General features: G+C 40.0%; 1 protein-coding gene across 7 annotated transcripts in view; it reads right to left on the reverse strand.

Annotated features, from left to right (window-relative positions):
* myo18ab (myosin XVIIIA b) overlaps positions 1 to 13,612 on the reverse strand; it is a 124,612-nt gene that overhangs the window by 55,997 nt on the left and 55,003 nt on the right. For all 7 annotated transcript variants that reach the window (XM_085371671.1, XM_085371672.1, XM_085371669.1 and 4 more), the window contains 8 exons: positions 13,200 to 13,392; positions 12,408 to 12,494; positions 8,964 to 9,105; positions 8,694 to 8,853; positions 7,600 to 7,786; positions 6,722 to 6,926; positions 6,343 to 6,452; positions 2,685 to 2,750 (listed from right to left, as the gene is read on the reverse strand). In XM_085371671.1, the coding sequence (XP_085227797.1) occupies positions 2,685 to 2,750; positions 6,343 to 6,452; positions 6,722 to 6,926; positions 7,600 to 7,786; positions 8,694 to 8,853; positions 8,964 to 9,105; positions 12,408 to 12,494; positions 13,200 to 13,392 (1,150 nt within the window). The remainder of the gene's footprint in view (positions 1 to 2,684; positions 2,751 to 6,342; positions 6,453 to 6,721; positions 6,927 to 7,599; positions 7,787 to 8,693; positions 8,854 to 8,963; positions 9,106 to 12,407; positions 12,495 to 13,199; positions 13,393 to 13,612) is intronic.

Consider the following 13,612-nt stretch of genomic DNA (forward strand, 5'->3'; position numbering starts at 1 on the left):
TTAATTATCAACAACATCTCTTAGGCAAGTCATTGCTCTCTTCACTGCCATTTTTTAAGTGTGCCTGTCTTTCTTGTATTTCCATCTGACTCTGATTAAAAAAAAAAACATACACAAATATATATATATATATATATATATATATATATATATATATATATATATATATATATATATATAATAACATAAATAATAATATGTAGTGATATAACGTAATGTGTTTAACTAAATTTATCCTGTTGTGTTATTATTCTGTGATGTGAAGTGCTGCTTCACCAAGCTACCTTCTTCATAAAGGAGAAGTGGCACTCCATTCTTTGAGGACACACAATTTTTGTTAGCATCTTTAAAGAGACTAATGTTTATTGAATTCAGAAATCTGACCTCAACTCCATTTACCATTTATGGAACATTTGCAAAGCCAAACACTTTCAGCAGTAGGGATGGGTATCAAAACCCGGTTCTTGTTGAGAACCGGTTCCCACTGTTTCAATTCCTTGGAATTTTTTGCCATTTTTGCAAACGATTCCCTTATCGATTCCAGTCGCCCCGAATGACATCACCGCGTTGCGGAGCGTCATTTACCTGGCAGGAAACATGGCGGCTCAAACGCTCAAAAGTTTGGTTATACTTTACGAGAACGGCTGACAACAGGGCAACTTGCAATACTTGCAAAGTAGATATTTCATTTAAGGGGGGAAACACTACGAATATGCAAAAGCATTTGCTCACAAAACACACGATGACCTTAAATGAATGTCATGTTTTTAATTCCGCTCCGGACTCGTGAATCTCAACCCAGCAGCAGCGGTAACGTTTGCACGTCCTCTCCCGTTAATGCGGCAGGTAAATAATCAACTAACAGTGCATATTATGTTAGCGCGATCTGCCTTATTACAAACCCTGCCATTACTGTGCATTTAGGTGACCATGATGAGAGAGACAGACAGAGTCTGGCTCAGATGCTGGCAGTTCTCCCTGCAGTCTACCGGTAGCGTCTCCTTTCAGGCCAGGACAGACGAATGTCACCGAGCAGTGACTCAGTTTGTGGTCAAAGGCTTGCACCCATTTGCCACAGCAGATGCCCCCGATTTTCGGTAAGTGTTTAATTGTAGGCAGGGACATTACTGGATATTCTTGTGTAATTGCTACTGAATAATTTATGTTATGCTTTGTTATTGCTACAGAAGAATATTTATTTTATTATTTTACATTTACAATTTTTTTTCCTGGGGACCCTGTGACACCCCACTGAAGAGCCGTAGGCTGGAACTCTTAAGATCTCACTGTTGGGTTTGTAAGGCCATGTTACTCCTAAATTTCTATCTTGTTCAAAGAGAAGATATAAAACTAAGTTCTAAGCTAACCGACCTTAGTGTTCTCCTTTTTTAAAAAGAATCGATAAAGAATCGAATCGTTAAACAGAATCGAAAATGGAATCGGAATCGTGAAAATCTTATCAATACCCATCCCTATTCAGCAGTATAAAAAAGTCTTTGTAACATTGCCACATCACCCTGGGATAAAACTGATTATCATGTTTAATGTCTTTATCAAGTCCATCTAGCTCAAGTGTTGCAGTAATTTAACAGAACTGATACTGTCATCTGGAATTAGAAACTGTATTTACTTATCTTCACTGACCTTCGGATCTAACTGTACATACTGTGTAATTGTTAATATAGAAATATGGGGAGCGATGGATGAGTAATATAGAGTATTTATCAGATGTTTAGTTAAGTATTATAGGAGTAGGCCGGTTGGAGAGTAAGTGGCCCACAGACTGGGCCACTTACTCTCTAAATGGGAAGCTGGTGCTTTACTTTCCCACATGAGCTGGTTGGACACCTTTGTGTTTCAACTGTCAGTAAAAACATTACAAAACAAGAGGCATTACCAATGTTACTGATATGAAAACCACAGATTAAAAGAAAACTTTGGTACTAAAAAGTTAACTTTGGGAATGTAGTGGTCAAACTCTGAAGCAAGGTCAAACATTCTGCAATATCTGCCAAGGCCCAGACTGTTCTTTATTCCGCAGACATTCACAGATCTAATTAGCAAAAACTGCCTGCCCTTTTCCTTGTGATTAGCTGCACTTTATCCTCAACAGTCTGGCAGTGTTTGACTGCTGCTTGGCAAGATACAGAGAGTGCAGAAAATATCACCTCTTGCCCCCAAAAAGAAAAAAAAAAGAGAATTAGAACTAGTGAGGATACATGTGGAAGTGTGAAGACTTTGTCACTGCAGAGGAGCAAAAAAGAAACAGAGAGCCTGTCGCCCCTTTTGCTCGACAAGCTAGTGAGTAGAATGAAAATGTGTTCTAATTATCTGTTTAACTGCAAGGGCCAAAGCATAAAAAGGTTTTTGAATTTGAATACTTTTTCTTGCTCTTTCACAGCAACACAAAGCAGCAACAGCCAGACGACAAGCTGATCAACATCAGTGTAGAAAGTGATGATGAAAACCCACAAAAATCTCATTTTCAACAACAAATGTAAAGACAACAAAGAAGAAAGAACTGGATTTTAGGATTGCAATAAAAAAGAGGGGCGTCTGAGGATCACCACAAAAAGAATTAGTACTGTGAAGGAAATGTTGAGTTTGCAATAACAGGAAAACTGCATTAACTCATAAGCAGAAGTACATTGAGATGAAAAGTGTATGCATTAGGGAAAACTCACCCTGCTTAGCCCCATGTGGTAGTTACTCTTCTCCAGCTCCAAAGACTCCAGTAACTCCTCCACTGCCTGGAAACGAGCAGAACGAACACTCATTAGATAAACAACCCAATCGCTCTGTGTCCGGGCCTTACCTATGTCTGGTCATGTGACCTGGCTCCTAAAAATGATGCAAGTTACGTGCCATAGCAACAAACACCAATCCACTCTGGAATCAGCTAACACAAGCACACACATACCTCGATGTCCCTAAAAAGGAAACAGACTACAAGGTTTGAAAAGTGATGCTACACACTACTTTTGATAAACGTGTCATTAAATGTACAGTGGGGGAAATAATTGTTTGATCCCCTGCTGAATTGGAAAGTTTGCTTATAAAGAAATGATCAGTTTCTAACTTTTATGGTGGTTTTTATTTTAGGGGAAAAACACAGAACAGCAACCTAAAATCCAGACAAAAGGAATTACATTTAAGTTACAAACTGATTGGACCACTCCACTTCACATGAACTCGCTAAATCTTTTAGGTGTCTTGGCTGCCACTCAGCAACTTAAAGCCTGCTTCAGCTCCATCCACAGATTCTTTATACAACTGAGGTCTGGAAACTGAATAGGGTACTGCATGACCTTAATGTGCTTCTTTGGCAACTCTCTTATTGTCTTTGCAGTATGTGTTTGATCACTGTCAGAAAACGGCTGAGTTGATGCCATAGAGTTCAATTTTGGTTTCACGTTTTTTAACAAGCGTTCTCTGAATCATCTAGATCATAGGTGTCAAACTCTGGCCTAATTACATTTGGCCCGCGAAGCCATACCAAATTACTATCAGAGCTGGCCTACTGGTATTATACAGCTAATATATATATTGTTCAGTATTAAGCTTTGCTTGTTCCATATTCAGTTTTTCAGCAAAACGTGTTTGAGTCCATAAGAAGAGATTCATTCTTATATCTGGAGGAATAAATATATTTCAATAAATATTAACGTTAGCCCGCGACTTTGTTCTAGTTTTGAATTTTGGCCCACTGTGTATTTCAGTTTGACACCCCTGATCTAGATGTTCACTGTTAAACTGTATATGTACCTTCTTGAGCAGGGGACCTTGCTGGCGTTGCAAGATTTCAATCCATTACAGCATGGTGTGTTACCAACAAGGTTCTTGGTCACTGTGTTCCCAGCTGGCTTAGATCACTAACAAGCTCCAAGCTTTGGACTGATCTACCACCTTTCTCATGATCATCCCCACCCCATGAGATACGATAATCATCCCTCCTCTATCTGGAAAGATGTCCATTTTAGATTTCTTCCATTTACAAATAAAATAGTTGGAGTTCTGTATTGCTGCATTAAAATAAAACTGCAATAAAAATTAGATACTGTTCTTGTTTTTCTCCTCTGTTTTTTTGGTAAGGCAACAGCAAGGGCTCAACATCTAGTAACTGTTTCCCCCACTGTAAGAGCCTTTGAGGGAATCTATTCTGAGAACTCTTGGAAAAACTACCTTTATTTCATGCACATATCTGTTTTGTGAAATTCCCGAACAATTGCAAGACAAGATTAATGTAATTACAGGACTTTTGCAGTAATTAAGGAAGAAGCGTTCCTCTTAAAGAAGGGTTTTAGGTCCTCGGTATTTTTGCGATTTCTTCACTGAACACCTCAGTAACTCTTCTTTTCAACCATTCTGTTGTTAATTTACTCATCAGACTAAAACTTCAGATCTCAGATCATCATGATTATGTTTTGGAGTTGATGAATTAAAATTTGTTCAAAAACCAAAAATGCTCAAATTTAGTCTCAGAACATTTTCCCTGACGTGAAGTGGAACTAGACACAGTGGTCTTTTGGAAACGTAGGCTTTTCAATTGCATACGGTCCCTTTATTGCAACAGTCTTGAATTTGATTTGAAGTGTTGTATAAAAAAGTACAAAAATTTGCAAATTCCTAGTTTATTCAGATCCTGTGTGTAAGCGTGACTTTGAACAATCACATTGCATTTTATAATGCAGGAAAACTTAATTTCAACCCACAAAATTAAGCTGCCATGAAAAACAATATTGTTATTAATATTGTAGCTTCAGTTTTCAGCTTTTTTGGAAGCATCCTTTTTTTTTTTTGGCTGCCTCTTGTGTTTCACAAGAAGCTGACAGACAGATATATCTATCAGGCAGGTATGAAACTGGGATCTGATTGTAAAAGATGTTTCATACCAGGCATTCTAGACCATGGAACCTCTCAAAGGAGGAAAACAATAGTAACAAACTTTAGAGAGAATTAAGCTTCTCAGGGATGATGCATTAAATTTCTCCCCTGCTGTTTGCCTGTTTGGTCTGAAAAGCTCTTGGCAGGCGTACCATATGGACACTGACAACATGGCTACATCATGCTGTCTTAAGAGGAGCAGACAGTACTGGGCTATAGCAGGAGAAAAATGGGGGCTTTTGTTTGGCAGAGACAAACCGTCCGACAGACTCAGCAAACCAAACCCTCTCTCTCTTGCTTTCTCCCTCTGTGAAAAAAAAAATTGTATTATCGTCCAATTAAATCTGGCTAAAGTAATCTATCTCACACCAACACCTTCTATCCATCTTCCTTTTCAAATAAAGAGACCTGCGTAGCATTAGTACTCTTTGAGTGGGATATCCTCTCTAAGCTCATCTTCAAGAAACTTTGAGCCTCCTCACTGCCAGTGTAGTATAGAGCAGTGTAAAGGAGCACGAGATTTTACACATCTGTGCGTCTGATGTCCTTGTTTAAGTTTTTTTTTTCTTTTTACAAAACAAAACAAAATGTTGATTCTTAGAAAACAGATTCTGCACCTTTTGAGACAAGACATGAGGTACAGAGGATCTTAATGTAGATATGTTTTCTCACAGTATCGTCGTAAGACTAATCAGACCTTAGTGCAAAAATGCTATATACTCGCTAAATAAATGTAGGGAAGACATTAATCATATGCCCGGGGATGTTCCTAAACTGTTCTGCCACCTATACAAAAGAAATTGAAAGATAACGAGACAAAAAAGACACAAGGGAATGGATGGGAAGACAGAGAGAAGAGGAAACAAAGAACTGTTCCCACCATCAGTAATTATTCAGTACAGTGGCTGAATGCTGCCATCCCCCACAATTATAATTAATTATACACAAGAGCGGGAGAGCCAGGACAGCGGTAAGAGAAGAGGAAGAATAAATGGATTGTGTTCACAGACTCAAGTGTGGAGGGCAAAGAGGGAAACACCGCATGTCCAGACTTCATCCTTTCTACACTGTACGTGATTTTGTGGTGTGAAAAAAAGACAAAAGATATCCCCATGAGTAAGTATTTCACTTACAGGCAAAAGACTCACAAGAACATAAATGATCAATCTGAAAGTAACATTTCCTGTTATTTATCCCACATTTACACCACATCACTTTAACAGTGGATTTCAGGTACTCTTAAATAACCTTACATCTCCCACAATCCTGAGCAAATTTTACAAAACAATTTCCCCTTGTGAATGATTTATTCTGATTAAACCAAGGCAAATGATTACATTGTATCTTAATATACGAACAGCTAAGGATGTTGACAAGAGAGCACTTTTCGTTATATCAGCAGTCACAGTCCAACTACTCACAGCAGAACTGCAAGTATCATGCTAACTCTGCACTCACCCTCTTCTCATCTGTGACAATGTAGTGGCGGCCATACTTCTTGGTTAGATGAGGTGCCAGAACATCAAAGCGCCTTCGAAACTCAGAGAAAACCATGTGGTCAGGATAACCTAGAGGCAGAGAGGCAGAACAGAGAAGAGAGCACACAAACTCAGAACACCAAAGTTAAAGTAGCATCTGCAGCTGGTGGAAAGGCTAGAACTTTATCAACAGCCAACAGACAGACAATAGTATGAATGTCTATGGGACAGTCTTACATTGGGGTACTTTAACCCCTAACCCCAGATCAAATTAAACTGAAACGTGGTTCTGTCATCAGCATAACAGTGACTGGAAAGAGTGTTGAAATTACATACATATAACACTGCAAAGTAGTTACCTTGCCTGTGGATGCGCAGAGCATCTAGCAGCTTGGATCCTCGGAGCTGAGCTCTCAGGAGGCTCACGTCCAGAGTCATAAGACCCGAGTCAGGGCTCTCTCCATGAGCCATACGGTAATCACCTCCTCCTACTGCCTCTACTTTGGGCAGTAGGCAATGGACGAAGTGAACCTTAGAACGCCGCACCATGTCAATCAGAGCATCCTAAAAATAAAGAGATTATATCAGATATCAGTTTCCAGTTCTAAGACTTCATGCAACAACAAGCTATGAAAATAGTAGAGAGTTAAGCGTCACTGCCTTAACAAGTATTACAAAAGCAACAGAAGGGGGGACTGTTGTCCTACTGGGAGAACTTCAATGTTCATGTAGACAGCGAGACCTGGAGGGGAATGATTGTGAGGAACGGCCTCCCGGATCTGAACCAGAGCCGTGTTTTGTTGTTGGACTTCTGTGCAAACCACAGTTTGTCCATAATGAACACCATGTTCAAACATAAGAGTGTCCATAAGTGCACTTGGCATCAGTACACCCTAGGCCGGAGGTCGAGGATAGATTTTATAATTGTTTCACCAGAGATGCGGCCATATGTTTTGGACAATTGGCTAAAAAGAGGGGCTGAGCTGTCAACTAATCACCAGGTGGTGAGTTGGGTCAGGTGGTGGGAACTGCATGACCTTAATGTGCATATATAGTGAGGGTGCGCTGGGAACGCCTGGCAGAGGCCCCGGTCCGCAAGATCTTCAATGCACACCTATGGCAGAGGTGCCATAGGTGTGCAGCTCCATTGCCAAAGCAGCTGCACTGAGCTGCAGCCACAAGGTGGTTGGTGCCTGTTGTGTTTTCGTACCTTTTAACCACACTCTCATCCACTTACCACTTGGAGTTTCACTTGGATACACAGACTCTTCTTCTTGACAGCAGCCACACCTGTAGTGAAGGTTTTCCTCATACTAGTGGCTCGCCGCAGGGCAAGCTGGGAGCTGCCCTCCAGACCGGCGATGGAGCCCGACAACACGGTGGCTCCACTGGCCCGGCCCATGAACAGCGCGCTGATGTTCTTCCTGCAGTGGCAGAAAGATGATAGGGTTTGTACAAATCCACATCACTAGCATCCAAGAATTCACAAGACAATATAAAGAAATCAATCTGATAGCATTAGTGCCATATTATAGTTTTGAGAGCCATATGTTGACAGGCTCCTTGCTGCACTCTTTGGTTCACTCTGTTGCCTCATGGTGTCAAACACTCACCTTATGACTGCTAAAGGTCTGAAACAGATTTTGAAAAGCTGCTAAGTTAGATATTGTCCCTGCAATTTTTGTCTTTTTAGAGCAAATTAATTGCTTTAGCTAGACTATACTTAAGTAGAGTGTGTATTCCCTTTTGCAAGACAGTAAGGCAAATGTTCCCAAGACTTTATAGACAAAGAGCCATTGATTTCATAACCTACAGTACAAAATATATTGACTTCATTCATGGTTGAACTGTGGATTGTAGCAGTAAGATCATACTGGAAACATTTGATTAAACTCTACATTCTTCCCCTTGTCAAGCATATTATGTTTTTTTGAGTGACTGAAACCATAAAATTTACAGACAGACTGAAATGAGTGCATATGAACTAAAGACAAGAGAACACAGAGCCCCCAGAGGTGGAAAGGCAGGCCTAACATGACAGAAACTGAGATAAATCCAGGCAATGCAAGAATAAATTGGGCATTTCTTTCACAAGTTCACATGCAGTGTACTGTAATGTACATTTATATGTTCTCTATATCGGACAAATGTAATTCTATTAGTACAGGACATAGTTTTATTTTCTTCTTACGTAACCAGTTAATTCAAATCCACTACTAGCAACTCCATCAGGGCACGTGCAGCTTAAAAACAACAGCGGTGATGACCAATCACTTCATACATTGTTCTATTAAACTGGATGATGTTCATGTATAGACAGAGGCATCATACTTCTGGGAGTCCTGCAGCAGGGTTGCAGCATTCTGGGCAGCAGGGTTGTGCTTGGCATGGTTCAACCAGCCTTGGGTGTTATACTCCACCCAATTGGTCCCATGGCTGTGGCCCAGCAGGAAGAGGTGGGGCTTCTCTCCTCGCAGAAGTAGATTAGCTCCTGCAACAGAATGGAAATATTCTGCCATGGTGTATCAGTGTTGTCTATTTGTTTCTTCAGAAAGCCTCGACTGATTGCGTTAAGGGACAGCTACGTGTTTGAGTGTTCACCTTTGTTTTCTCCCTGTGCAGAGCCATAGTAGCTGAAGAGTCTCTCCAGCATGGTTTCCTCTGAACCTCCTGGCTGAACAGCCTCCTCCTCCATGAGCCACAGAAGGCCTCGAGCTTCATCTGTCCTGGCTAGAGTACGAACCTGTGATGAACAAAGGCAGGCGAAAATGTCTTTTTTATTTGGACAGATCAAGGAAAGACAATATAGAAGTCGTTATCTGTCACTTTCATCAGAGGACAGTGACTGGGTACTAAGCAGCCAAATACCTGACAAGAGATGTTTGTGTTTTGCTTTCTTTTTTCAAAAACAAAATAAAGAAAGTAAAAACATTTTTTATTTTTGCTCTCAAGATTAAAGGTTGCTTTGGAGCTGTGGAGTTGACTGTCAGCACCATCATCTGATGTCACTATATAAACATGGAGGCCTTGGGTAGCATGGATTGGACCAATTTCTGTTACTCCTTCAAACCTTAGAGACAGTGAATTTCCACATGGCAAATCTCCACCTACAGTAAGCTGCTGTTGCTCTAGACAAATTTGTCCTTAAGGTTTGTTCAGCATTTTTCATAAAGACTCAATCAAGGGCATTCTAATGTCCTCCCAAACCTTCAAAGCTGAACACTACAGTACTGATTTAAACTAAAGTGCAAGGATTGGCCCTTTCATTTAATTTTCTACTTTTAAGAAGATTTCCTCCCATCTTTTAAAAATTGTCAGTCACACAAATCAGACTTGAGTGAGCTTTCCAACTGTGCACTGAAAATCATACAGCTCATATATTTAAGTTAGAAGCAAGCAAATAAAACGAATTCTGTACAAATGCAGAATAAGCCTTCCACAAGCATTTCTGAATGCCTGTCATTCTACTTAGAAATCAATGTTCAATTAATGCTAGTAAATTAGCACCCAAAATCTAACAATATAAAAAGAAAACAGTGCAGCACAAAAGCTTGAGTGATTACTTGGATATAGGCTTTCACAACCTTAACAGCTGATTATAAAACTACTCCTCTTGTCAGTACAAAGTTTAAATCCTGCACTGTTTTGTTAAATTGTTGAATTTGTGGACCTAGCAGAGATGAGGCTTTCTACATAAAAATATGAAACCTGTGCAGACAGGCCGCTTATAATGAAAATACAAAGTTAGCTGACTCTTAAAGGCTTTCCAAATCAAAGAAGAGGCTTAGGATTGTGCTGCTGAAAACACATTATCTGCTAAAGTGTCATTCGAATCACTTACAGAGATTAAAAAGAGTTTGCTGTAATTTGAACAGAGATCACAAGCTAGATACAAATGCACCACCTGTATTGTTTAATCAAAATTGAGTCACAGTGTGTTTCCATGTCTACTGTTCTTCTGGGTGTCATTAGTAATGCAGCTATTAACTAAAGCTAAAGGTATTGGACAGACTCATATTTGTGTAACACGATGCGGTGCTACCTCAAAAAGATCAACAACATTATTTTAATTCCTCTTCAGATAAATTGAAATAATTTGTTGGTCACTACTTGACATCACACACAAACACAGACACAAAATTATTATGATTCCACTCAAAAGGACAGTGGCAGTGTGGTGTAGTTCCATTGATGGCCTGGTGGAGCACAAGCTGTGTGGTTCAAGCTCACCGAAAGTCTTCTGTAGTTGCTTAAAATCCTTCAAGCTGGTTATGATTAGGAAAAAAGGTACCAGATTATGCACATATGCATCTCGCTGCATATGAGGGCTGTTAGCCACACAGTGGTGAGAATGCCTTTGCAGACCCATGACCTTTGCCAAAACGCCTACGATGGACATGTGGGAGCCTGAAATGTGCCACAGAGCAGTGGAAGATGGAACAAAAAAGGCACCAGAGGCAGAGGACCTTGGTGTTTATGTTGGTGTAATATCTGTACCACCTGATTGTTCAGGATTGGAAACAAGATAAAAGTTTGATCTACAGAGGCCTTGTGACGCTAACACCTTCAGTCTACAGATTCCTTGCCTTGAAAGACCAGGGCAGCTTGACAGAGTGATTTTGTTTGTGGTTGAGCACTGTATTATCTGAGGATGTGTGTACATAATGTGTAAGTCCATCATAAAGAGGATCAGTTGCAGAAACTTCTAAAATCTTTAGTGATTGTAGGTCAGAACATTCACTGTCAATCTAGTCCTAAGAGTTCATTTGAATTCAGTTGAACCATTAGAAACTGACCTCAGATTCACACATGCCAGCAAAAAGGAATCCATTCTGTAGTCTTTGCTGCTAAAGCACCACACTCGCTTTGAAGCTGACACCTGTTTCCTTAATGTTCCAGGTACGGGTTGCCTGGGTAACCATCTAATTTATTTACTACCTAGTCATATGTCAAACAACAGGATCCTGCTCGCGCACTGATAACTGCGTCAACCACTTGCCTGGAGAAACGTATCTCGAGTGGTTATTTTGTTATTTTTCCTGTAGTCACAGAATGTCATTTACGTTGTGTGGCCTCTGGTTGCTGTGAACTGCTTCCAATATGGATGCAGCTTAAAGCATTTCAGCTAATATTTGGGGGATTTGATTGTCTCTAGGTGTCTTGAAAACTAGAACGATCAACAGTTTGGCATGAAAAACAACGTTGCTGATGGTATCAAATGTCAGTTATTATGGTTAACAGACATTTGCTACTCTTACATAATTACAGGTTTGTTGTTCTACTCTCACTTCAAATAAAAATACACACCATTATATAAATCATCTAATACATTCAACACAGTCCAACACAAAAGGAAGCTGGAATCTAGTACTTGTCTCCATCAAGACTGCAGGACCATCTACACAGACCAAATGCTGCAAATACTTGTACTGCTAACAACACAGACTTTTAGTAAAAAGGGAACCAACGAGTGGAGAGAAAAGGAGACTCTTTCAAGCTTCAAAGAGAAAACACATCACAAATTTGATTCTAATCAATAGTGCTGATCTCAGACAAAATCCTAAAGGAAATGAAAGAAACAGCAAGAAAATATGGAACCAACCATCACAACAAGTTGACAAGCATTTAGGCTAAGCATGCTTTGAAAACTCTTTTATGTTACATCTAATTTCAGTCTCAAGAAGAGTAGGGGGAGTTTTCTGTCCCAGATCTCAGGTCCTCTGGCTTCAGCACATATTGATGCCTGCTTTGCTAGATTGGCCATGGACCTAGAACTATTTGCATTTGCCAGCAGTGATGAAAAGAGCTATTTGCTGGCTCAGTGGTACTCTGGGGTGCTCATTTGGCTACAGCTTCATTTGCATTAATGTCTCCCTGAATAATGACTGAAATTCAGGCCCAGATAAACTGCCCTTGAATCTGGACCTAAATACCTCAATGCTCCACTGAACATAAACACAACTTTAATCTGTGCTGTTAACACAGCATATTTCTCACAACTGATTCCAGGTGAAAGCAAAGCAGAGTGTAGTGAGGGTTGCTTACCAGAGCTTGGGTTGAGGCTTGATCAATAACTGCTACAGACAGTGAGGTGTTGGACTCTATGTCATCTAAAGCAAGTTCTATGTTTTCCTAGATGCAGGAGGGGACAGAAACTCAGGTTAGTAACCTACAAGACATGTACCAGCAGAAGATGAGCTCATAAAAAATAAAAAAAGGAAAATCAAGTGCAGCTGTTCATCTCAATCTTGAAATCAGCAGTTACTAAAGCTATAGATTGGGTTGAGTACATAAAAAGTTTTGGAAATTTCTTAAACTGGACATTTGATTGTTGGGGGTTTTCTCTGCATTATTGTAGGGTCTTTGGTCTGTGCAAGCTTACCTGGAGGAAACCCACACAAGCACAGGGCGAGGCTGTAAACTACACATAGAAATGCTTTTACTGACACCACCAATTTCTCAACATTTGAGTTTTTGTGTATTTATTCAAGTTTTGAAGCTCAATTACTCGTAGAAACCACAGATCTTGATGTGAACCACTTGCATTGGAACTACAGTAGAAGTAGAAATTTTCTAAACCCCGAGTATCCTGTGGATTATCTGGAGTACTGAGGTCAAATTCTTTACTGCTGTGGAGCACCAATGAACTGATCTCCAGTGCATCTAAAATCCTAAAAATTTTAATTAGTTGAGAATTATCGGTACAGGCAGACGCCAGAAAAAATAGACATCTGTGTTTGACTACATGTAATTATTAAGTCGTCCTTAAAATCAGTGCATGAAATATGTATATGTTCTGTCCCTCCCAAGTGTTAAGCTCTGTTGTTCCAGCTGCACCTCCTTGTATCTCTCCAATTCCTTGACAAAGGTCCGTTCATGAAACAGAGTCTGTAGCCTCTCCTGGGTGTAGTTGTGACAGAGCTCTTCAAAAGTGGCTCCCCTCTGCTGATGAGCCAGCCGAGGGTTCTGGAAACCCGGAGTGTCAACGATCAGCAGAGAACACAGAGAGTGCTGACTAGACTTCAGGGCCCTGAGGGACACAGATGCATCAGCAGGCTTTAGTGAAGAAGCTTTGACTAATCAAGCAGTCTGCAGCTTCCCAGTGTCAAAATTATATTTATATACCAATTCATTCTTACAATATTTGAAGGTGAATGTTTTAAATATTTTACAAAAAAAATCTAAAGTGCAGCGCTTATCTGGCAAGATGAATTCATGAATGATCTAGCTATTTTATATAAGTCCAAATT

The sequence above is a fragment of the Diplotaxodon limnothrissa genome, linkage group LG14 (genome assembly GCF_057381915.1).
Source record: "Diplotaxodon limnothrissa isolate DT_005_m linkage group LG14, D_limnothrissa_male_GT1.1, whole genome shotgun sequence".
NCBI classification, from domain to species: Eukaryota; Metazoa; Chordata; class Actinopteri; order Cichliformes; family Cichlidae; genus Diplotaxodon; species Diplotaxodon limnothrissa.